We start from the raw sequence: 24,493 nt of genomic DNA, 5'->3' as shown, positions 1-24,493 counted from the left end.
AGAGACAGAGAGACAGAGAGACAGAGAGACAGAGAGACAGAGACAGAGACAGAGACAGAGACAGACAGACTAGGGCCAGAAATGATATGTGGTCACTTCAGACCCAAATATAATCCATAACTCTATGCTTCATGTATTATAACCTTTATTTTGTAAGTGGAAGGACAATTCTGCTGACTGCCCCCTCACCAACACACCACATAAAAACTACAATGATGATAATATTGTCATCAATGGTAAATGTACTGTATATTTAAATGTGCAGCTTTATGGTTGGGGGGTTAAAACAAATTTGAGACACACCTAGCATTCTATCCAGGTCACTAATGCACAGTACAACACCGCTGGTTTGATAATAACTAACAAAAAACGATGGGTTATCATCACTGACACAATTTTGCATACACAATGCAACCAAAAGTTTTAAAAGGTATGGTAAGATAGTTATACCATGAGGTAAAACAGACAGAACCTAATTAACTTTGAGTCAACTTTAATTCCAATGTCCAACAACCATTCTGAAAAAGGTAATATGCTCTTATAGAATTATCGAGAGCACAAAAGAAAAATCTAGACAAAATACATAGAACTTTTACATAGGATAGAAAGGTAACTTTCAACTTTCATCCTTTGTGGACAACACTTTACAACCCAGATCCTTTATATTTTAGAGATATTGAATAATGAACTTATTTTCTTCTCCAAAAACATCTATACAGTATATTGCATTTTGGAATACGACTCTTCAGGTAGATCTCCGCGGAGAGATGCTCCCACACAAACAATATGGCACTATAACAAAATATCTGTCGCAGGAGATTATTTCATACAAATGAGTTCATCAATGCAGCTCCTTTCCAAGGAAATACTTGTTTCATCCACATTAACCACGGTTGATTCCTGCTGTTGTCTAGAGCAGTTCATTAAACTGGTTTACAGTATTAGGAAAACTGTTTGGTACATTCATCAAGGTGGTAGGTTGTCCCAGTGGTTAGAGGGTTATAGTTCAGAGAGTTTTAGGTTCAATGCCCTGTGGCCCAAAGCCATCTGCCCTGCTGAAATGTCCATGCGCCCACTGAATGCCTACCACCTCAAAGGGTGCTGCTCTGTGACACTACTGATACAGGTATCTGAAATACAAAATACAAGTACTTTAGACTCGTATATTGGTGCTGCTGTAATATCGATTCTCATAAATGCCAAAAATCTTTCCAGAAGATACATTGACAATAATTGGTTGTCAAACCATTTTTTAAGGTGCGTACGGTGAGAAACATAAATATTTTGTGTTGCTCTGAATAAGTCAGACAGAGATGAGTTGCTATGTGACACACATAATTGTCTCTCTTTTCCCTCTCTCTCAAACACACAGCAGTTGTTAGTTGAAAATCTAGTACATTTTAAAATTAAGTGGTTAACAAGGCAAAATGGGTACAATAATTAATTCTTTCACCGTGAAAAAAGAGACAGGTATCCATCCCTTTCCCTGATACACCTGGGGACTAGTACATGTAATCAGAAGTTACTTTAACCTAGAAGTTGACAATTATGTGGACAGTAAGATTGACACAGAGAATTTTAAATGAGGTGATGACATCACTGAATGAGGGGTTAGCTAGACAGTGGTGGACACTCATGGGTGTTGTATGCACGCAGTTACACTATTTGATCACTAGATGTCATCATAATTTACACAAAGTAGTGCATCTTCTGTCCTTCAGAAGATCATCTTGGGGTGATCTTCCCTTTAAGATCAGACACCCAAAAAATACAAGTGGTATCATAGGAAAATGAAGAAAAGAAGAATGGAAATAGGACATACAGACTGTTTGACGTGATGGCAGGAATAATGGCTCCATTACAACAATTATTCCTTTTGCCTCATTCTTTTCAAGCCCAGTGCCTTGATCCTGTGAGGCAGAGTTCTTCCTTTGCTTTCATTGTCATAATATGTGCGGCACATCCACACTCACGCTGCCATTCTTTGTCAGTTTTCTCAATTCTCTTTTTGCCTCTCCTTGTTCAGTTCTTTGGGAGTTTACGTCATCCATTTTTGGTCCATTAATTTCTCTTCGTTCCCTTGCGTCCTTGTGCCACTTCATCTCCTTCATTCCCTTCTCTACCATCTGATGTTGCTTATACGCCATGTCACTGGCTGTCGTTGTCAATCTCTCCCAGTAGCCAATAGGTGGTCATCTTACCCTTGCCCTTGACATCGATATCTCCCCTCAGCTCCAGTTGGAAGCAGTTGAACTCCTGCAACACTTCACGGGTCGTTGACGACACGTGGATCTTTAGGGCTGCATGGAGATGCACACAAAGGCAGACAGATTCACGTACCCACACAGACATGCATGTGGATGTATACAGCATACACACATACAGACAGACAGACAGACACATGCTCTCAGGCATATATAGTCAAACAAATGTACATTCATACAGTACATATCATCTATGCAGACATACTGTACGATACAGTACACACAAACAAACACACTTTCAATTATACATACTTTACAGACAAACAAACACGCACACAGTTGCACACAAAGACATAAGATGCAGACAGACACACAAAGATAGACATTTTATTGTGCTTAATGTGATTCTGAATTAAAAAAAATACTGCACATCAAACATTCTTTATGATGTAACTGTGGTACAGGTTGGAATTATCCACCTGCCACCATTCAAATGCTAGTAAATCTGTCTGATCTACCAACCACATTGGCTCGACCCCTCCCACTATTTGGACGTTTCTTTCATTCCAAAAATCTCTCTGAATGGTCTAAGTGCCTAATGAAAGTTGTACTAAACCAGACATTGGTACCAATATACAAAAATGTCAGCATCCTGAAATGGATGTTGGAGACGAGTGGACCCACCCTCTCCATGGGCCTCCATGCGAGATGAGGTGTTGACGGTGTCACCAAACAGGCAGTAGCGAGGCATCTTCAAACCCACCACACCAGCACACACTGGCCCTAAACACACGCACGCGCGCACACACACACACACACACACACACACACACACACACACACACACACACACACACACACACACACACACACACACACACACACACACACACACACGCACACACACACACACACACACACACACACACACGCACACACGCACACGTACACAAATCAAATTGCACAGACAATGAATGGATGAAGAACAGACCAAAAAATAACTCAGATGTGCTTTCTATATAACATATCTCTAATTATGCACTCAATATTGCTTGTACTTAAAATAGACTGTATTTGCCATTGCAAATAAGCAGCATATATTGTGTAGTGGATATTAGCATGTTTAGTTGTTTCTGTCAACTATTTTCAAATATATTTTTAAATCTCAATACTTAAAAAATCTAGCCTACTCTACTTGTGTTTATATGGTTAAAATAAATAAAAACTGTAGAAAATAAAACAAATAAAGTAACCCGTCTTATCTTACCACTATGGATTCCGATGCGTAGTTTAAGCTGCTGGTCAGGTCGGTGGCGGGTCTTGAACGTGCGGACTGCATCCAGCAGGGCTAGGGCCATGCGGGCAATCTCACGACCATGGAGCTTACCATTCCTCACTGGCAGACCCGACACTACCATATATGCATCACCAATGGTCTCCACCTGGGGGCACCAGAAGACAAGCACAGCAGTTTTCCAAACTTTCAGTACATAGACACGCTTCGCACCACAGACAGGTCAACCATTTCATAAGATTTTGTCCCCTGTCTTGTAGGGATGAAATAAGAGGCTACAGGACACCAGTGATAGACAAGTGATAGATCTATCTGAGAAAGGCAATAACACAATTTATAGGCAACCACAGTTGGTTCACAGTTGCATTGTGATTGATTGGCTAAGAGGCATTCTAATGAGTGCCAATAATATCTGATGAAAATAGTTTTCACTTTTTTTTCACATTCTAATCTTTACTGATTAAACTGGTATTGCTATAATACACTTGAGATCATGCTGATGTACTGTAAGATATTGGCACTGGTGCACTACAGCATTCTTCCTCGTGCATATGTGTGCTACAGCACACAACTACCAATAACTGTGTATTATTGCTTAATTATAATATAATAAATAATAGAAAATATAAAGTAATAGAGATATGTCACTTAAATTCTTATTGTTTTTTTAGTTACAGACAAACACAAAAGAAAAACATGGAAAGACAACTGTTGATTGGGAGTCACAATAGTTACTATTGGATCTATTTTTAGTCAATCAGTCTTACATTAAATGTGGCCTACCTGCTGTCTTAAGAGTATTTGCTTATACAAATTAATAATTATAAACTGCATGTTGCTTTAGTGGGCACATACTGTATTTCTATTGGTTGCGATGAAAGAGACAAAATGCTTTCAAAATTTGAATCATGAATTAATGTCTTCACATGCTAGTACCTTGTAAACATCAAAGTTGTCAATAATGGCATCAAAACAGGTGTACAGGTCATTCAGCAAGGTCACCACCTGAAGGGTTGACAGATATAGGACAAGTTCATACATGGTGGAGAATTCTTCAAAGCTTATACTATTGAACATCCAGCCAACAACCTTGTTATTTACAGTTATATATATAAAAGAAAAACGTTTTTTTTTCCACATCCAGTCTTCTTGTTATGTGAGTTTGTTGAGAAATTAACACCAGCTTTGTCTTAGCCTTTGCTTATTACTTCATTTATTTGGTCATTACTCTTTTCAAACAGCTATCCAGCTATGTTTCTCCAGCTATCTATAGCTGTAGCTATGGGAGTATGACAGAACTTGCAAGGAATTCTGAGAGTAATGGTCACATAACTCATTTCTACAAACTCTGACCAATTTCTCAAACAATGTCATGAGAAAACAGACTAGAGGTACACTGTGCTACCTAATTGAGAAGTGCAGTTCAGTCAGACAACTCTTGGATTGAATAAATATTTATTGAGCATAAATTTAAATATATTTAGCATAAATATTTATAAGCATATTTGGCATCAAGGCTCTGTCTCATTTCCTTCATTCCCTGGACCTGTAAGCATGAAATATTATAATAAATAATTTATCAAATAGATCTTACAGGGAATGAAAGACACCCATATGGGAATCATATAGAAACAGGGCCCACAGGTGGATGCTGGGGTGGTGGTGGGAGCACAAAAAACTTCATAGAGCAGAGCACAAAGCAGCAGAAGAGCAGCAGCAGCATAACAGAGCAGTAAGATGGCAGAGCAGCAGCAAGAAGAATGAGCTCCTTTGAGTTGTCTGCCTGAACTAGCTCTGCAGGTTTCGCATCATTCTCTTATCCTGAGGTCAATGACAAATATGATTACTACTAGATTATATTAAGGCATTGAAAATAAGCACATAGAGAAAGTAATGATGCAAATCAATGAGGTCATGGTTAATCATTTAATGACTTAAGCTCTATATACTTTGTTGACCGGGGTCCCCCTGGGGTCTTTACTTGGTCCCCTTCTTGTAGCTTGTAGATCGGCTATTTTCAGTATTTGGGGAAATTTCGATAAAGTTTACATTTTCGGAAATTTAGCATTTTGCCTATAAAAAAATGCCCAAAATAGGGACACCAGGTCCAAAGTGGTTTAGTCCATATGGCTACAGTAAGCGATGAGCATAATAGGACTAGGATATCCTACTGTAGAATATGGGTCTATTCCTCAGCATATGTAGCTGTACTACTACTGTATGTATCTTTTGTCACCATGTCTCTGAAGTACATAGATGATGACCGACTGCTTTTCCTAATCATCTGTCATACTCTGCTCAGTTCTACTTTGCTCTATTATTCTCTACTTACCTGCAGGGGTGTGCTCTCAGCTGATATAGCAGTAAAGCCTACTATATCACTGAAATAGATGGTGACTGAGTCAAATGCCTCTGCTTGGACAGTCTCCCCTCGCTTCAGCTGCTCTGCTACAGAACTGGAGGAGGAAGAGAAGGGTAGCAAATGCATGGCTGTCAATCTGTCTGCTAGCAAAATAACTCAAGAACGGATGGTCGAATGATAAACTTTTGGGTCAAAACGTTCAAGGTCACAACCAAGGTTTAAGTCAAAATTACTGGAAGGGTGAGAAAACAGTCTGTTAAGGGTTTGCACCGTAAAGGTTTCATCAATCATAATTTTTCTGGCTTTTTTTAAAGGTTTTCTGAACTGAATGGCTTACTGAAGTGGATTTTTCAGTTAAAACCTTTTAATACACGTTTGAAGGACCATGATAAAGACTTTTAATGTTTTGTAAACCAGAATGTCATGAAACCTTTAACAAATGTATTATTGCAACTCTACAGTAGCTGCACGTCTGTACAGAGTAAGGGTTAGAGCACATTTCAAGAGCATGTAAGACTAGAAAAGGTAGCCAAATAAATGGTTTGTATCATATAGTTTCAGACGGGGAGCGGCAATGCAATTCATTTTCAATGAGAGGCGGGCGATTATTTGGGACGCGCAGAGAAGTTTTGTTTTCCCCGCTAGGCGCAGGAGGACAAAACAACAACGATCGCGGCGCGATCCACGCTGATCCGAACGAAAACGCCCGTGTCCACCACTCCCCGTCTGTAACGACTCTTAAAGGATGGTGTTAGGACAGTACTGTACATGATATGTTCGTGTTACTTTTCAACCAAACAGTAATGTACAGTGACTCTGAGTGTGTAATTGACAGTGATTATGGTAATATTTGGAATAATAACATTATGGTTGACTCTTACTGTGGTAGAATTTGGTAGAGCAGGGCCTCTGCCTTGCGTTTCTCCTCATGGTAGGCCTGGGTCCTCTCCTCCACCAGCTCCTCTAGGTTGTTGGCATACTGCTCCATACGGGACAGCAGGTTGTCCAAGATGTTGGTTCTAGACTCCCTTCACACACAGATGGACAGACAGAGGTTCAGGTCCAAGCACACAAGTGTATACTGTTGCACAGTATGCTTAAACGCCACTGTCTCTCACAGGCAGGATAAGGTCATGCTTATCTCACTATGTGAGGCAGATGAAGAGCATGAGAGAGACAGAGAGAGATATACGGTACATGAGAGAAAGGAAGTAACATGCACTGCTGGCAGTTAAGGGTCTCTTCACCTCTCCCCACGCGAATATTTCATTCGGGTTTCAGGCGTTCTTTTTTTTCTTCTTTTTCCCTGAGCACGGCATATGTTTAGATTTTTTTTCAACGGGAGCACCATAAATTTACACTATGTTGGAAATGCAAGCAGCGTGACGAGGCTCTGAGCGTCTATGATGCACTGCACATTCACATCTGCCGTTTCTATCTGGGTGTTTGGAAGCGTTTTTTAGGAGAGCGCCTTGCATTTTCAGCTAGGAAAAAAGGTCCTCACAGGCTGCCACTGCCGCTCTGCCCTTCAGAGGCCTTTAGTCAGTCGTGGAAAAAGTACTAAAATGTTTTACTTAAGTAAAAGTATCAATACCGCAATGTAGAAATACTCTGTTACAAGTAAAAGTCAGGAATTCAAAATGTACTTGAGTGAAAGTACAAAAGTGTTGGTATCAAAATGTAATTAAAGTACCAAAAGTAGAGAGTACTCATTATGCAGAATGTCACATTTCACAAGTTTTCAAATGTATAAAATGTATAAAACTCTTTTGAAAATAGCTGATCTACAAGCTCACAATGCGACGCATCGCTACGCATTGTGAGCTTGTAGATCGGCTATTTTAAAATGGCCGAAACGTACTGTATATAGGGCTGAAGTGGGTAAAGTATGTTTTGTAATAATAATCAAAATCTACAAAGTAACTAAAGTTTTCAAATAATTGTAGTGGAGTAAAAAGTACAATATTTGCCTGAGATGTAGTGGAGTAGAAGTAAAAGTATTGAAAATTGGAAATACTCCAGTAAAGTAAAAAATACCCCAGTACTTGAGTAAATGTACTTTACACCACCTCTAGTTTACATACGTGTTTTGTTTTCGTAGCAGTAGTTTGATGTGGTTAAACTCTGGCCTCTCAGTGGGCTCCTCTGCCCAGCAGCGTTGCATCAGCTGGCCTATCTCAGGACTGTGGCACTGGGGGTCAATGGATGGCCTCAGCGAGGGCCACTCTCCAAGTATCACCCGGTCGATAATCTCTGCCAAAAGGGAAGGGACAGGTTTGAGTGTAGGATAATGAGGGTGTGGTGATGGGTTATACATATAATTTTTTTATTGTTATCTATGTCACAGTATGTTTGTTTTGAAAACAATCATAATATATGCTGGAAATAGCACACACCTAATGCCAGGGTATATTATAGGATCAGACCTTTAGGGGAGGCTCAGACCCTAATGACAACGTGACACTGACATGCATACCTTGTGCCTTGCTAAAGTGTGAAACCCCCTGATAAATCACTAATTTCAGTGTATAACAATGAATAGTTTTCTATATATGATATTTTAAATTACCAATAAAAGTATAATACTTTTAATGAAGAACCAATACGTTTTACAGACACCACAAAATATGAATGCAACTACTTGCAACCATTATCTCCAATGGCAGTTGCAAGGAGTTGCATTGCTGTGGACTGGCCTTAAAAATGTTTTGTTGCAAGGAGTTGCGACTAATTGCATCGGTGAGGTCTGGCCTTTAAGCTAAGGTTTATTAGTGATACAACATTTTCATTTGTTTATCCCTATTCTTTTATCCACAGTTTCAGAATTCATTCTCTGCCAAATTCAACACATCTTCGGGGGCAGAACCGCCATGTCGTCTTATAACAACTTTAAACTGCTGTGACTGCTGATGCTGATGAATACAGTCGACACGCATCAAGGTGATTGGCTTTTCAACTCTGGTCGCTTTCATAAGGAGTTAATCAGAGCGCCTTTTCTGGCCGAACGGAGCACTTTGAGAAGTTGAAAATAGTTTTCAGAAATGCCCTTATAACGTGAAGTGCTTTTTTTTTATCAGCTGTCCAATCACAACTGTAAACAAATGCAGAGCTGCTCGTCCGAGCTGATGGTCTCTATCATGGATGTATTGCTCTATGCCCCACTGTCAGCCATTTTCGCTAGTTTGGATCCTGGGGAAACGTCAAGTTTCTATTTTGGGTCTCCAGCTAAAAGGTTTGGGAACTACTGCCCTAGAGGGGGTACTTGGATTTAGGAATCAGGGTAAACGGCTAGCTACTGAACCCAGAAAGCCCCCCAGAAAAACCTCATCTATTGGAAATTAAGTTGTTAGAGCTATTTTTATTTGCTTGGATCTTTTTCAGTACTCCCATAAGCATATCCCATGTGTACAATTAGCAACATTGTACAAATCGAAAATCACACTGCTCTCTGCAGCTCATTCAAATCACATTTGGCCTGAACCCTGATTGCAATGTAGAGCACATGAGTCCTTGAGTTCACCTAAAAATATCCCATTCGATATCAGTTGATATCCAATATGCCTACTCTCCATCGTACCAATAAATTATGATCTAGAGTTCATATTTAGAAAGCTGAGGTGCTATATCAAAAATCTTACTTTTGGTTGTTCTTGGGAGCGGGTCAGATTCTAATGAAACAAAATCTTGGCTTTCATGATTTGCTGATCAATTCAGACAAAACACACACATAGTTTGGGGGAAATAGCCGATATGCCCACAACACCCAAGACAAGAAAATGTATTGATCTTTGTGAAGTGAGAAGATAGAACTGGACATAGAGATAGTTATTAATAGTTGCTGCTAATAAATGCATTGTCCAGTTGGCGAATGACCTCAGCTGGCCACAGGATGCAGGAAAAAAACAACATTATTTCTCTCTCTCTCTCTCTCTCTCTCTCTCTCTCTCTCTCTCTCTCTCTCACTCATGGGTGCTATTGCAGACAGCTGTGACATGATCCAGCTCTCATTCACCTCATTCAGAGTCTGTCACGATGCAGACTAAAATATCTCCCCCAAATCTCTCATTACACAGATCTTCATGAGTCACAGTGTCTCCCCAGCTTTCTGCTTGTCCAATCAATGAGTCAGTACATTGGTGTGTAACTGTCAGTGTTGGACAGTACAAAGTAAAGATAGCCTACTCCCAAGTGAAAGTTGCTCAGTAACATTTGTACTTAAGTTAAAGTACTGGAGCAGTACTTTAACTGGAAATGTAAGTATTAAAAAGTACATGCGTTTAAAAATATTTCAAAAGTACAAATTAAAATGTATTTTTATTAATGCATTGTTGTATTAAAATGTAGACATTTCCCCATTTGCAGAAAATTTCAAAACATCAATAATAGTGAAAATAGCAGATCTACAAGCTCAGAACGAGTCACACTGAAACGCTTGTAGAACTGCTATTTTCAGTATTTTTGAAATAGGGATTAAGTTGTTAATTCCATTCCTAGAAATGTAGTGTAGTGTAATGTAGTGAGTCAAAAGTACACTATTTGTCTTTGAAATGTAATGAATGGATTGAAAGTCATATGTATCAAAAATAATAATAATACTCAAGTAAAGTACAGATCCTCAAGAAATGTACTTAAGTACAGTACTCACGTAAATGTACTATGTGTTATGGGCTGGCTGTTTTCTCATTTTTTCCTATGTGTCTGGTGTGTGCTGTGTGGGCGTGGGGATGGTCTGCCTGGGCGTTACCTTCCAATTCCATCATCGGGCTGTGGAGCTGCCTGCTCACCTGGGAGTGATCTGCTCATCAAGCCCAGCAGATAAAATCCCTGGCTCTAGTATCCAGCCCTTGCCAGATTATTCAGTTGTCGACCGGTAAAGACCTGTGCCTCAGCTCCTCAGTTTTTTCCTGTATTTGGCAATCTCTAACTCCTTGTCTCCCTGTCTCAGATCCTGTACCTCCACGCCTACTGCCAGCCTGCCCGCCTTTCAATCAGCCGCCTTACCTAAGTTTATTATTTTGGATTTTTGAATTCAACGTTAATAAAGACGTTTGCTTGTAAACCTGGTTCGGCTGTTCTACTTTTGGGTCCTATGTACTACACACCCTAACACTATGCTGGCAATCGTGAGACTTTTATATATCTCTTTATGCCGGCCAAGCTCAGTTGCGTACAACTGTTACTTTCTGACTGTGGTGCAAGGCAAAGACCATAACTTTCACTTGAAAAGGTGATTAAAATAAACATAATCATAATAGTAATAGCATTTATTTTCTGTGTTGTAGCAATTTGTTTCTTGCTGTTTCTCTACATACTGTTTCTCTACATACCTTCTTGCACAGTTTGATCAGCAAACGCATGACGTCTGTCCCTCCCATCCCTACGACACCCTGACCAACGCTCCAAGCCTCTTAGACTCTTACCCCCAGTATGCTTAACCCATTCAATCCGGGAACACATCTGTGTCATTTTAGATTTCTTTGACTATTCAAAAATAGCAGATATACAAGCTCATAGCGCGGCAATCTGCTATTTTTTGGGCGGTGTAGCCGCCCCTATAAGTGGGGTTGGGACATCTCATTAGTACACATTTGCTGTACTGTGATTGGCTCATTAGTACACCCCTAGCTGTACTGTGATTGGCTGACTCTATTGGCTGACTCTATTCAGCACTGTGATTGGCTAGCGAGACACATGATGACATTAATAACCTATAAATAGGACTATGCACTTCAAAAAAACATTTTTTTTTTAAGTGAGCTTCCATCACTGTGATGACCACACCGCCCACTTCACACTGGGTGTGATTTTTGGGCGGTGAAACCGCCCCTATAAGTGAGGTTTGGAAAAATGTACAAATATCCTGCGCTGTGAAACCGCCCCTATAAGTGAGGTTTGGAAATTTGTACAATTATCCTGCACCGTGATTGGCCAATCACAATCTAGTCAGGACTGTGATTGGCCAGTGTCACATGACACATGTGCATAGCCCTATATAAGAAACCATAACTTGAAAAAAAACATAAATTTGTTTTTTTCAAGTTATGGTTTCGTCCATCATAAAGAGTGTTTCAATAAATGTATTTATCTTTTGTACATGATTGGTTGACTCCATTCAGTATTGTGATTAGCTAGCAAGACACCGCCCACTTCACACAGGGTGTGATTTTTTTAATAAAAATTAAATTTGTGAAAATCTTTGAATATGTATATTTTTTCGAAAGGTTTTAACTCAAATCTTTGCTTCTGGGGATTCTACAAATGTCTTCTAAATCCTAACAGTTTTTTGAAAAAACTTATGTTGCTATATCAGTGGTTCTCACCTTCTGCAGCAGTCTGAAAACATACCTCTTCAGACTAGATCTCACTTCCTAGCATTTGCATTTTCATTGCGTGTTACCTTTTAGATCAGTGGTTCTCAAACGTTTTAATTTCAAGGACACCCATACTAACTCTCAGAGTAACAGGCCTGTAAGGGTCCATTTGGAACCCTCCAATGAACCCTGAGGGTCCCTGGACCGGACTTTGAGATCCACTGTCTTAGATAGATGTTATGTTAAAGTTATATTTTCCAGATGTATGTACTGTAGGTTACTCACTTGTACTATGTGCATTATTTAGATTTATGTACGCTGCTGGCTTGTCCACATACTGTATGCCAAGTTTTTATTTAGATAGTATGTTATTTAGACAGATGCTAGGTTTCTTGGCACTTACAGTACAGTACCTTACCTTATTGTTGGCTGAATATAGTTCATACCACCTACGATCTTGAACTCTGGATAAGAGCGTCTGCTAAATGCCAAAATGCCTTTTCATGAGGGAAAATTCATTGGCAGGGAATTGTTTTCAGTGGAGAAAGGAATAAGGGAGACCAGGGTCAAAAGTAACAGGAGGCAAACGTAACACACTCAATAATTCTAGTCAGAAACAAGCTAGAGGGGTGAGACTTCTTCTGCACATGCTCAGTAGGGACCTCTCTCAGCCTATGGAAGGGTAGAATGATCATTTCATCTCAGCAGAAGTTTTCAACAAAAAAAGATTTTGAGGTGTAAAAGTAAATATTTGAATGTACAGAATTTTCCTTCTGCTGTCTTAAGTTAAAGGACAACTTTGTTTTTTTTACAACCAAGGTTTATATTTTAGCTTGTAATTAAAGCAAATAAAAGATGAGTGTTATTATTTTTTTTCATTTACTGCTTTCTATAGTTTTAGCATTTTTTGCGATATTTCTTACAGTGGGCGGGGGCATTCCGGTGGCTAAATATGCCTTTTTTACACAATAAAAAAGGTCCTGTGGTCTTTGATGGCCAGATGTGAGTTATTGGGGGCTAGAAGAGCTACTGTAAATAATAATAAAGAAAACGCCGGGTTATTGTGTAAAAAAATACCATATTTAGCCACCGGACAGAATGCCCCCGCCCACTGTAAAAAAGATCGCGAAAATTGCTAAAACTATAGAAAGCAGTACATTTTTAAATCTTAACACTCATCTTTTATTTACTTTAATTACAATCTAAAACATAAACCTTGGTTGTAAAAAAACAAAGTTGTCCTTTATGACAGCTAATTTAAACCTAGATGAATTGTATCTCTATGTTATTGGTCACAAATTAACATCAGCAGCCTGTGCTATAGTATACTGTAGGTGTTTCTAGCAAGAATATGGGATTTCATCATGGCTGGCCGATCGGGGGCAATTGTAACACAGTGACCGGGGTCAATTGTAACATTGTGTTTCAATGCAAGCAGATTTTTTGTCTGGGATTACATACTTTTATGTTAGTAAATGAACATATTTCACTAAATTTCACTAAATTGCTAATTAAAAATGCATTTATGTAAAAAAAATAGACATACATTTGAAAAAACTAAATCGCTAAATAAAATAATTCGAATAAAATAAATAAATAATTGTAATTATATATATAAAACATTCTTAAGTAAAAAATATTAAATTATAAAAAATACATATTACTTAGTGATGTGCTTTTATTTGAGATATAGTGTGTTAATATGACTTATTTTTTACAGTGTTACAATTGCCCCCGTCACGGGGGCAATTGTAATATGCTGACTTATTGCATTAAAAGTAATATTTTAGTCTTGTCCTGACTGAAAGCTTAGAAATGGTTTTAGTAATTAGGGCACACATATGTGTTTCTTAAAACAAAAGATGACTAGTATATTTCAAGTATTCAGTGAATTATGTAAAAAGTGTTACTTTTGACCCTTTCTCCCCTACATTATCACTTTGTTTCAGGCTACAATTCAAAGGTCAATTTGGTGAAAGGCTATTTTCCATTTTTTTTGTGCCAAACTATTTTCTTTGGCAGTATAAATTCTACTAGTTGGAATGACAGATTTCCCTATGAGCATGCAAACTAAAGCTATAGTAATGGGCTCTTTTCAATCACACTTCATACTATGATTTGAAATGAGAAAATGTACCATAACAACTATGTCCAACACACAACAAATGCGCACAGTCCTATGGTTGGATGTGTGAGTGTGAGAACAAGTGTGGAGGTGTGAACGCAGGTCTGTGACAGTCCATTACGAACAGGCAGTTGACCCAGGATGCATTTATACCAAGCGCATCCATTTCAATCTAGTCTCCATAGTGATGGTAATGTCCCATAAGCTGGGGTGAAAGACAAGTCAATCTATAATGAAGGCATTTGCAATTGTTTATATCATGAATATAATGTTAATCATATAAAACCTATATCACTTTTAAAGTATAACATACAGAACTATATGTGCAGTATGTACCTAAGTCCTGCCATTGAAGGGGCTACACTGAAATCCCAAATGCTGCCAATTAACACATTCATTTGCAGGCAACACGTCGTAAAGTGGAGCTGAACCCATGACATCAGAGGCACATGGGACTCTTTTTGTTTGTTGTGTGTTAGTGCTTTATGTGTACAGTATGTACTGTATATTATGTGAATATGTTCCTGCAGCACTCAAGTTCAAGTTTATTATGTCCCAACTTGGGTAATTTATGTTACAGCAGATAATAATAAGAAACTCCAAGACACAGTAAACATACATACACAAGACATAAACATAGACATAGACATGATCACAAGATCCAGATAATAATAGCTATTAATACTGCAGTAGTACCTTTGGGGCTGAGGGGTTCTCCTTCCAAGAAGAATGTTCCATGGCGCAGAGCCACCTCCTGGAGAATAATGCCAAAGCTGTAGACGTCCCCCTTCTGAGTACCGGCCAATGGGGGAACCTCCATCCTCAACAGCTCCGGTGCCGTCCATAACCTCCCTGGCAGCAGAGGAGGGCAGTGGGGAGGGAGAAAACAGGGGTTGAGCAGGGAGCAACGTGAGGTAGATGGTCGGTGGTTACAGGAATGGAAAGAAAGGAGGAGAAGAAAGGAAGGGTGGGAGGGAGAAGGACAAAAGGACAAAAACCTCCCATATCTGTTGGGTGAAGAACAACAATGTGCAAACGCAGCAGCAAGATTTGTGAGCTGTTGTGACAGGAGAAGGATGTCTAATGGATTACGACCACCTTAAGGACTACAAATCATTGCCTGTGTCCCTGCACTGTTTACACCAAATGACCTCGGTACATAGAAATACTATACATATGAACAGAGCAATTAATGCCTTTAAGCACATTTGAATAAATTGCTGCTATTTGTCGCAAAGGTTTTATACCACGGGAATGCAAAACATTGAAATACTGCTGGCAACATTCAAAAGTTTATACCAAACTATCGTTTCCTATATGGATGTATAACTATTTCTGACAGAAAATGCACAACCTTTATAGTTTCGTAATATAATTAGTATTTTCCCTAAGTTGCAATGTAACACAGCAATGTTTACACTTTTATTTATTCCCATATATATGTAATATTTAATTGTACATACAGTACATTGTATTGTTTTGATTGTTTGCTTCACTTTTGCTTTGGCAATGGAAACGTATGTTTTCTCATGCCAATAAAGCTCTTTTGAATTGGGAGAAGGAGGCAGAGAGGGGTAGAGGGAGTATTTGAGAGGATGAGGAAGTGTAGGGTAAGGAGGGAGAGACGCAAGGGATCAGTGAGAAAGGAAGGAGCAATGAGGAATGAGGATGGATAAGAATCAAGGGAGAGAAAAACATCTGGGGAAAGGTCACACTTTTCTGTAGGGATCGCAAATCAAACTGTGGTATGTTATATTATTGTCATCTGGATTACTGATTGCATACTCCCTTATTAGCTACACAAAGGTACCATAGACAGGTACTCTGTTCCTACAGTACATCATCGTGTGACATTCCAAATTGGAGATTTGATGTGTCTTCAAAAGTGTGAGAACCTAAAGACCTACGGGCAAAGTATGCATGTGCATCTTCTGTAGCGTCGTCAGAACGGAAGCTGGACAGGCCGTAGTCTGTGATCTTCAGGACGAAGCGGTTGTCAACCACACAGTTGGTTGACTTGAGTTTGCCGTGTGAGCAAATGACACTGTTGTGAAGAAAGGCCATGCCCTGAGTAGAGAGACAGAGTCAAAATTACATTTAAACACTAGTATAATAAATGTACTGTATCTGAAGCATCTTTGACAGTACACACATACTGTACTGAAACACAAGCTGCAGAGAAAACACAACAAGGGCCATAGACACCAGTTATTACTCTCTGTTTGAGAGAGAGAGACGGACGGGTAAATGTAGATGACAGAAGTAAGTCTATACAGACCACGAATAGATTATTATCCACTTGGGACTTTTATTTTAAATATATACACAGTGTCCTTTATTATGTAATACATCTGTGACTCACTGATTGTCTCTATTGTCATCTGATGTTCTAGCTCTGTACTTGTTTACATCCACAGCGGAAATGTTCTCCTCATGCCAAAAGGAATGTGATGCAAGACTTCTTTTTGAAGTAGGCTTCATTAATGTATATGGAGATAACAAGCAATGCACCATTGGCTTGCGACTGACAGAAGTAACCAGAGTTTAAGTGAAAAGGATACAGTGTAAGCTATATCAAATACATGCAGTACAATATGTGGTAGATAAAATATCAGAAAGACAGGTACCTTGACTATATCAACGATGAGGGAGTATTTGAACATCCAATCCAGAGTGATGCTTTCATTCTCTAAAATGTCCTAAAGACAAACGTAAGAGAGCAGGCAGACACTGAGTTACACATTGATAGATACATAAACAGTGATGGCAAAGTGAAAGAAAGAGAAAATGCAGTGAAATGGAAAGAGAAAGAAAGAAAGAAAGAAAGAAAGAAAGAAAGAAAGAAAATAAAAATCACACCCAGTGTGAAGTGGGCGGTGTCTTGCTAGCTAATCACAATACTGAATGGAGTCAACCAATCATGTACAAAAAATGATGTGATTCACTTAAAAAAAAACATAAATGTGTTTTTTTAAAGTGCATAGTCCTATTTATAGGACTATGCACATGTGTCATGTTTCCCTAGCCAATCACAGTCCTGAATAGACTGTGATTGGCCAATCACGGTGCAGGGTTAGGGGGGTACACTGGTGGCCAATCACAGCGCAGGATTTGGTGTGCAAATATCCAAACCTCACATATAGGGGCGGTTTCACCGCCCAAAAAAGGAGAAAAAAAAGAAAGAAAGAAAGATGGGGGAGACCGATGAGGAGATGGGAGAATAACAGAGTTGGGGAAGGAAGTGCTTACAGATGTAGAAACAGATAAACACAGGAGGAAGGGAAAAGGCATGTACTGTATCACCTGCCGATTCCATTTAGGACAGTATTCAGTGATTATACAATACCTGCAGACTCCCTCTAGGACAGTATTCAGTGATGATACAGATGTTCGGGGTGTCTATGCTGGCTCCAATGAAACGTGTAAGGTGTTCATTCTGAACATCTCTCATCTATGCCAACAGGGGAGAGGGGGAAGGGGAAGGTGAAAGTTGCATTGGTCAAATACATTTGCACGAATTTAACCTCTGCATTTCACCCAGTGGGCAGCTATTGTTCATTGTCTTGCTCAAGGTCACTATATTTATTTCAAATTGCGTTTAATATGGCTGTCAAATAGGTTCTATCATGCGGATTGTTCACTAGAACAACGACGGCTATATTTTGTATTTATTGATTGATTGAATACTTCAATTCAGAAATGTACTGTAAACATGGTACAGTAAGACATTAAGGGAGAAATGATAAACAAAAAAAGTCCCGGGGACTTGTTTCCATTCAGGAACTTTAAGTTGTAACAAAAAATGTGATGTGTTTTTTGTGTTGTTTATCCTATCTTTGTGAGCAGCTCTTTGTTATCAGAGTTCAAAGACACTCAAACACATCAATCCATCAGGTACTCACATGTTTGAGCTCAAACAGGATCTTCCTGGTGAGCTCGATGCGTTTCCTGTTGGTATATTTAATGGCCACAATGTTTCCCTGGAGGGTTACAAGGAATTAAATGTCAAGAGACCTCTCTCTCTCTCTCTCTCTGTCTCTCTCTCTCTCTCTCTCTCTCTCTCTCTCTCTCTCTCTCTCTCTCTCTCTCTCTCTCTCTCTCTCTCTCTCTCTCTCTCTCTCTCTCTCTCTCTCTTTCCTTATGTGAAAAAGTTCTGGATATTTTTCATAAATATTGCTTAGAGCAATTTCTGCTGTCTGCACATAATGTCCGCTCATAATAAATGTTTAGCACACACTGACCTTGTAGTATCCAGTCTTGGCAAACACCTGAAAGTTTCCATCCCCTGTCATCAGGGAGCCATAGTTGGAGCCCCTCTGTGTGTACACACACACACACACACACACACACACACACACACACACACACACACACACACACACACACACACACACACACACACACACACACACACACACACACACACACACACACACACACACACTTTTCAGTATTGTACTGCACCGCTGCTATTATTTATTTCATTACTATTCTTGCTATAAATATTTGTTGTATCTAATACTAATTGCACACCATTGTCTAATATACTGTAGGCTATGTATACTCTCATATTGCTTATTTTGCTATTTTACTTCATTCTGACTTTTGAGTCTTCTTGGTTTTTTATTCTATTACCATTGCTATTATTATAACTATAAGAATTTCAATGGCTGGAAAGTTGGAACTCGCGACAGCTGTTTTGTAAGCATGTGACAATAAGAATATTGATGAAACACACACATACACACACACACGTAACACCCAGAATTCGAACCCCAGTCTCCCGCGTGGAACTTTAAAGCCAATCTTAACCACTAGCCTAAAGAGGAATTAAGCTAAGTTAGAGGCTCTGAGCCATTATAGCAACACTCACCCTCCTTTTGACCTCCCCCACCAGGAAACCCTAACCAATATAACGCCCAGGATTCGAACCCAGGTCTCCCGCATGGAAAGCCAACATTTTATTTTTTATTTATTTTTTATCCCACGATTTTGTAACCCATTTTTCACCCAGTGCCAATTGCCTAAGCTTGTAATCCTGGGCGCTACTCTCCCTCAGCCAGCAATGAGCTCATGCTTCCTTGAGCAGGCTGCTTCTTATCACCTGACAGGGTCAGTTCCTTTCCCCTCCATCGGGCGCCCCGGATGACCAGGGGGAGGCAGCGCGTGCATGGGTGCATGGCTACTGTATGTACCGTATGATGTGTACTGACCAGAGACAGGGTAAGCTTGCTCCCACTGCGCAGAACCTTTTCCAGGTTACTCATCTGAAGATCCTCCCAGTGGATCCTCCACAGCTGAGCCACTAGCTCATTCTCCAACTTCAACTTCCTGTTTGGATGTGTGTGTGTGTGTGTGTGTGTGTGTGTGTGTGTGTGTGTGTGTGTGTGTGTGTGTGTGTGTGTGTGTGTGTGTGTGTGTGTGTGTGTGTGTGTGTGTGTGTGTGTGTGTGTGTGTGTGTGTGTGTGTGTCAGAATTTTTCAACAAAGAAACCAAAAGATGTGGGGAAAAACAGAAAGAATGGTTGACAGATTTGAAATGATGACTGTCACCACCAGTGACCTCTGACTCGGACAACAGGAAGCAGCTCTCACCTGTAGATGAAGACGGTGATGGTGATCATGATGATGATGAAGAACACAACGATGGACACCATCTGATGGATAGTGATCGTCTCTGAGAGAGGGAGGGGGAGGGGGTCAGACACAGGGTATACATACTGTTGAACGCGCATGTACCGTTTACAGTGGTGGAAGAAATTTGATACTCAAGTAAAAGTAGCAATGCCACAATGTAGAGTATTTGAGTAAAAGTACAAAAGTATTGGCATCAAAACACAAAAGAAAAAGTGCATTTTCCCAATTGTTTTGAAAATAGCAGAACTACAAGTCGCAATGCGACACGTTGCAAGCTTGTGGATCGGCTATTTTTGAATTGGTTTAGTATAGAATATGGGTTTGTATTAATACTAAAAATCAACGTGTACCTAAAGCTGTCAAATAATTGTAGCGGAGTAAAAGTACAATATTTGCCTATGAGATGTAGTGGAATAGTATAAAGTATCAAAAGTAAAAGTGTGTGTGTGTGTGTGTGTGTGTGTGTGTGTGTGTGTGTGTGTGTGTGTGTGTGTGTGTGTGTGTGTGTGTGTGTGTGTGTGTGTGTGTGTGTGTGTGTGTGTGTGAGTGTGTGAGTGTGTGTGTGTGTGTGAGACCTTTGCGCTGTGATAGAAGGAGCAGTTAGTATTGTATCCAATGTTCATATTACTACAGTATGTTGAATGAAAAAGCAGATGTCTGCTAGATGTAGGCCTGTCCCCGACTAAGGATTTGTTTAGTCGACTCTAATTGGCGACTAATTGCCAATAGTCGACTGGCAGTCGACTAATATAAAAAAATAAATAAAAAAAAAACTTCTTTTTTTTTTTTTTTTTTTGGGCCAAAATACATTTTATTTCAAAGGGCCAAGTCTACACAGTTTGTTTTGTGTCTCCAGCAGAGTTTCTAGTGTCTCTATCTCTCTCTGGAAGAGGTTGCACATGAACTCTGCAGCCGCACTGAGGCGCTCCAACACAAACAATACCAATACAAAGACGAGGAATAAGAAGAATAAAGTGGAAGTTACGTGTGGTTGCAGGTGTAGACTTGGCCAAAAAACAATTTAAAACATTTTTGGCCCATAAAAAAAAAAAGTCGACTAAGGGACACGTAGTCGACTCGGACCCCCCGCAACTAACCAGTCGACTAGTCGACTTAGTCGAGGTCAGGCCTAGCTAGATGTATTTTGAAAATACCTATGAAATGAACTGTGCTTCAAGGGCCAAGGTGCATGAAACCTACTCAATAACAAAAACGACGTAACAGTGAAATTGCAGTTTCAATATATTTCAGTCATCTTTTGTCTTTACTGTATAAGCTGTGAGTAGTAATCTACTGTACTGACTTGCCAGGCAGACAGGGTTGTCATTCTTGAAGCCACAAGGAGGGATGTCAGGAGGAATAGTGCCCCCTGGCCAGTGGAGGAACATTCCTGGCACGGCTGTCAGCTGCTCCTCTGAGCTGTTATACAACAATACAATCTGGAAGAAAAAAAATAATTATAACAATACTAGGCCGAAATGTGAAATGTAACAAAATCTGAGTGACAAACTGTGAAATCCGAGTTGGTTGTTTATTGTCATACTGTATCTAAGGCAGTTGTTCTCAGACATTTTAATTTCAAGGATCGTCATAACCAAACCATAACCTGTACAAATGGAACCAAATGGACCCTGACGGCTCCATTTGGTTCCATTTGTATAAACCTGTAAGGGTCTATTTGGAATACCTTCAAAGAAACCTGGACCCTTTCTAGTTTTGGAATTATGATCCATCATCCATTTGGGGCTTGTGCATAGACACACATTGGCTCTCTACTCTGAGTAGGAGAGATTTTTGCCTTATTTGTCCATGATACTTAAATTGCCAGAACTCTCAGAACATTAAACATGACACCTTAAAATGTTCACCCCTTCCTCCTTTCACTCAGAACCTTAAGTGCATTAAGGCTTAATGTTTCTTTGAGAAATCAAGGTCAGAGTGGTACATGGTACTTTGGTTCTCTCTCTCGCTTTCTCTCTCTCCTTGCAGAGCTGTGTGGTTTGGTTAGTGATTAAAGGGCACAGTGAGATTTTTGAAAGGCTGGCTGAGGGCCTTTGTGTCAGAGCACTTGAATTATTGTTAGCTGCCAGAATGTAATAAAGAATGTAAAAATGTCTCCAAAAACTACAATATTTTGTTAAACAAGCAGGTAACCTAATGCTGCTTTAACGATAATCATTATCATCATCATCATCATGATTACTTGAAGTCATTGCAAGTCCATAAAAAGACTTTCATCTTTTTGTCAGCCAAGGACTTCAATTACTGTTTCCATAATGAAACCATAGCAATACCATTACAAAAGTTATTATGCTTGTCAAGTTTTTCAACCAAACATGTTGGAGTGTGGCAAGGAGCGGAGCAACGATGAACTGAGAAAGAATCTACTGTAGATGAAAATGAACACCCACAGAGACCATTAAAATAATAAACACATAAGGACCAATATGTAATAAAATAAAAAACCCTGCTCCTACAGTACATATGCTACAGTATGTTTGACTACGACATGTGTTTTTCAACATATCTGGTAAATTTCAGCTTTGCATACATTCTGCATGATCTACAGTACAAGGTGGTTTTGTTCAAATCCCTGTTGACTGACTGCCAGTGTACAGAGGATTAGGGGCTCCTGTCTAAAGCACACAGACGTGGAGTATACAGCCTGGCAGCCTTTACAAATCTCTGGCTCAATCTTAGCAGACACAGGTATTAGGTTAGAGGAGAAAGAGAAAGCGAGGAGAAACTAAGAGAGAAAAGAGGACGGATGAATATGTAAGTAAGATAGAGTGGCGAGGTTAAAGATTAAGAGGTGTGAGAAAGTGAAAAAGCAAGAGAAAGTGACAGAGAAGAGGAAAGTGATGAGGAGAAAGAAAAAGATCCAGACAAACGTGGTAGAATAAGAGAGATGTGATGTTTTGTGTGGGTTGATACAGTAACAGTAGACACTATGAAATAGCATGGGAGAATGTGTGTGCACTGTGCACTAAAACGGAAGAGATAAAATACTGAGAGGGAGACAGAGTGAAAAACAACTGCTGAGAATCACATGCACACACCTGCTTACATAGCACACTTTCTCTCTCTCTCGCACACATACATACAAATACACAGACACACATGCACAGTAAATGCACAGTTGCAAACAAAGAGCTAACTTAGGCATTTGCAGAGTAAGTGCATTGTAACTTTAGGTGGGACTGCTGTATGGTGAGATTAAATGCATGAATGCAGAAGTGTAACGTAATAATAATGTGGGAATGTAAGTCGGGCTGTGGGGTGAGGGCGACTGGTGAACAGACAGCACCACAAAATAAGATCCAACAACATTATTGTTCATTTTCATGGCTCGGCATGAAGTTCATTAGTACATGACCCAACACAATCATCAAGTCAAATCTTATCATTTGTCTCATACTGTTGTATTGCATCATATATCACATCAACTGATGCTATTATTATTATCTTGTACAGTATTTGTAATAGGGACCTGGAAGGTACTTGTGTTGGTGTCCATGTCCCACAGGGCGAAGTCAGTCTCTCTGTCACCATTTTCATCAATGTGCACCACTCCTGTCACACCTGAAAGAAAAACAAAGTTTGTACATCATGATGTTAGAGATTTTCATTCAAATGCTCTTTAGGTCAGAGACAAGTCATAACCCTTGGATACATCCGGTCAGGGACGACCGGGTCAAAGAGAGAGCCCAGAAGATAGCTTCTTCCAGTATCTTCTAACACGCACGCACGCACACACACACACACACACACGCGCGCACAAAACGCACGCACGCACGCACGCACGCACGCACGCACGCACGCACGCACGCACGCACGCACGCACGCACGCACGCACGCACGCACGCACGCGTGTGCACACACACACACACACCGATGACATCCTGCACAAGCCCACTGTCCAGTAGCCCACAAACTGTGGGCAGAAGCGAGAATTCTACTTGTTAGTTGAGCCGTGAAGCATTGCAGAAATATAATGAGGCTGTCTGTTTATTTGTGTTTAATATTTCAGTATCCAGCGTAGGGTACTGAAGCAGCTCAACTGTGCATTCGATTGCCTTGATGATTGAACTATGATCCACTAAATACAAAAATGAAGGCCTCATTAACAAGTGAATAGAGAACCTGTCAATGAGTGATATCAGGCCGTGATCCGGGAGGTGAGATGGGTAAATGAGGCAAAAACCTGTGATGGTTCATCTGGATTTGGACGCAGCAATGCATGAGCAGCTGAGCCTCGGATTTCGACATCATAGTTAAATGACTTTGTGTTACGTAATAGTGAAAAACGGTGAATGCATCAGAATGAGGAAAAGATGGGGAGCAGGTGGGGGAACGAACCGGAAAACAAGCGTGAATACGAGTGTGAGAATGAGAGCGATACACACAGCTTGCAGATCCTTTTCTTTTTTGCAAGCGGCCAATATATTACGTATATTATTTTTCCACTTTCCTTGACAGAGCAAGAGCAAGAGAGAACAGTGTAAGTGGATATGGAGAGAAGGAGAGAGATTGGGAAGGGCATACATAAATAAATAGAGAC

General features: G+C 39.9%; 1 protein-coding gene across 2 annotated transcripts in view; it reads right to left on the bottom strand.

Annotated features, from left to right (window-relative positions):
* Positions 1–128: 128 nt before the first annotated feature.
* Positions 129–24,493, bottom strand: part of LOC308083160 (atrial natriuretic peptide receptor 1-like) — an 84,824-nt gene continuing 60,459 nt past the window's right edge. For both annotated transcript variants that reach the window (XM_080425330.1, XM_080425329.1), the window contains 17 exons: positions 23,423–23,514; positions 21,236–21,371; positions 19,891–19,972; positions 19,510–19,627; positions 18,538–18,612; positions 18,199–18,276; positions 17,643–17,747; positions 16,924–16,995; positions 16,204–16,363; positions 14,993–15,148; positions 7,945–8,113; positions 6,742–6,888; positions 5,831–5,954; positions 4,435–4,503; positions 3,472–3,646; positions 2,889–2,987; positions 129–2,300 (listed from right to left, as the gene is read on the bottom strand). In XM_080425330.1, coding sequence (XP_080281456.1) covers positions 2,149–2,300; positions 2,889–2,987; positions 3,472–3,646; positions 4,435–4,503; positions 5,831–5,954; positions 6,742–6,888; positions 7,945–8,113; positions 14,993–15,148; positions 16,204–16,363; positions 16,924–16,995; positions 17,643–17,747; positions 18,199–18,276; positions 18,538–18,612; positions 19,510–19,627; positions 19,891–19,972; positions 21,236–21,371; positions 23,423–23,514 — 2,009 coding nt within the window. In that variant the 3' untranslated portion in view covers positions 129–2,148. The remainder of the gene's footprint in view (positions 2,301–2,888; positions 2,988–3,471; positions 3,647–4,434; positions 4,504–5,830; positions 5,955–6,741; positions 6,889–7,944; positions 8,114–14,992; positions 15,149–16,203; positions 16,364–16,923; positions 16,996–17,642; positions 17,748–18,198; positions 18,277–18,537; positions 18,613–19,509; positions 19,628–19,890; positions 19,973–21,235; positions 21,372–23,422; positions 23,515–24,493) is intronic.

The sequence above is a fragment of the Gymnoscopelus braueri genome (assembly GCF_963280865.1).
Source record: "Gymnoscopelus braueri genome assembly, chromosome: 4".
Taxonomy (NCBI): Eukaryota; Metazoa; Chordata; class Actinopteri; order Myctophiformes; family Myctophidae; genus Gymnoscopelus; species Gymnoscopelus braueri.
Note: the sequence above shows the minus strand (reverse complement) of the source record. Positions and strands in the feature narration are given on the sequence as shown.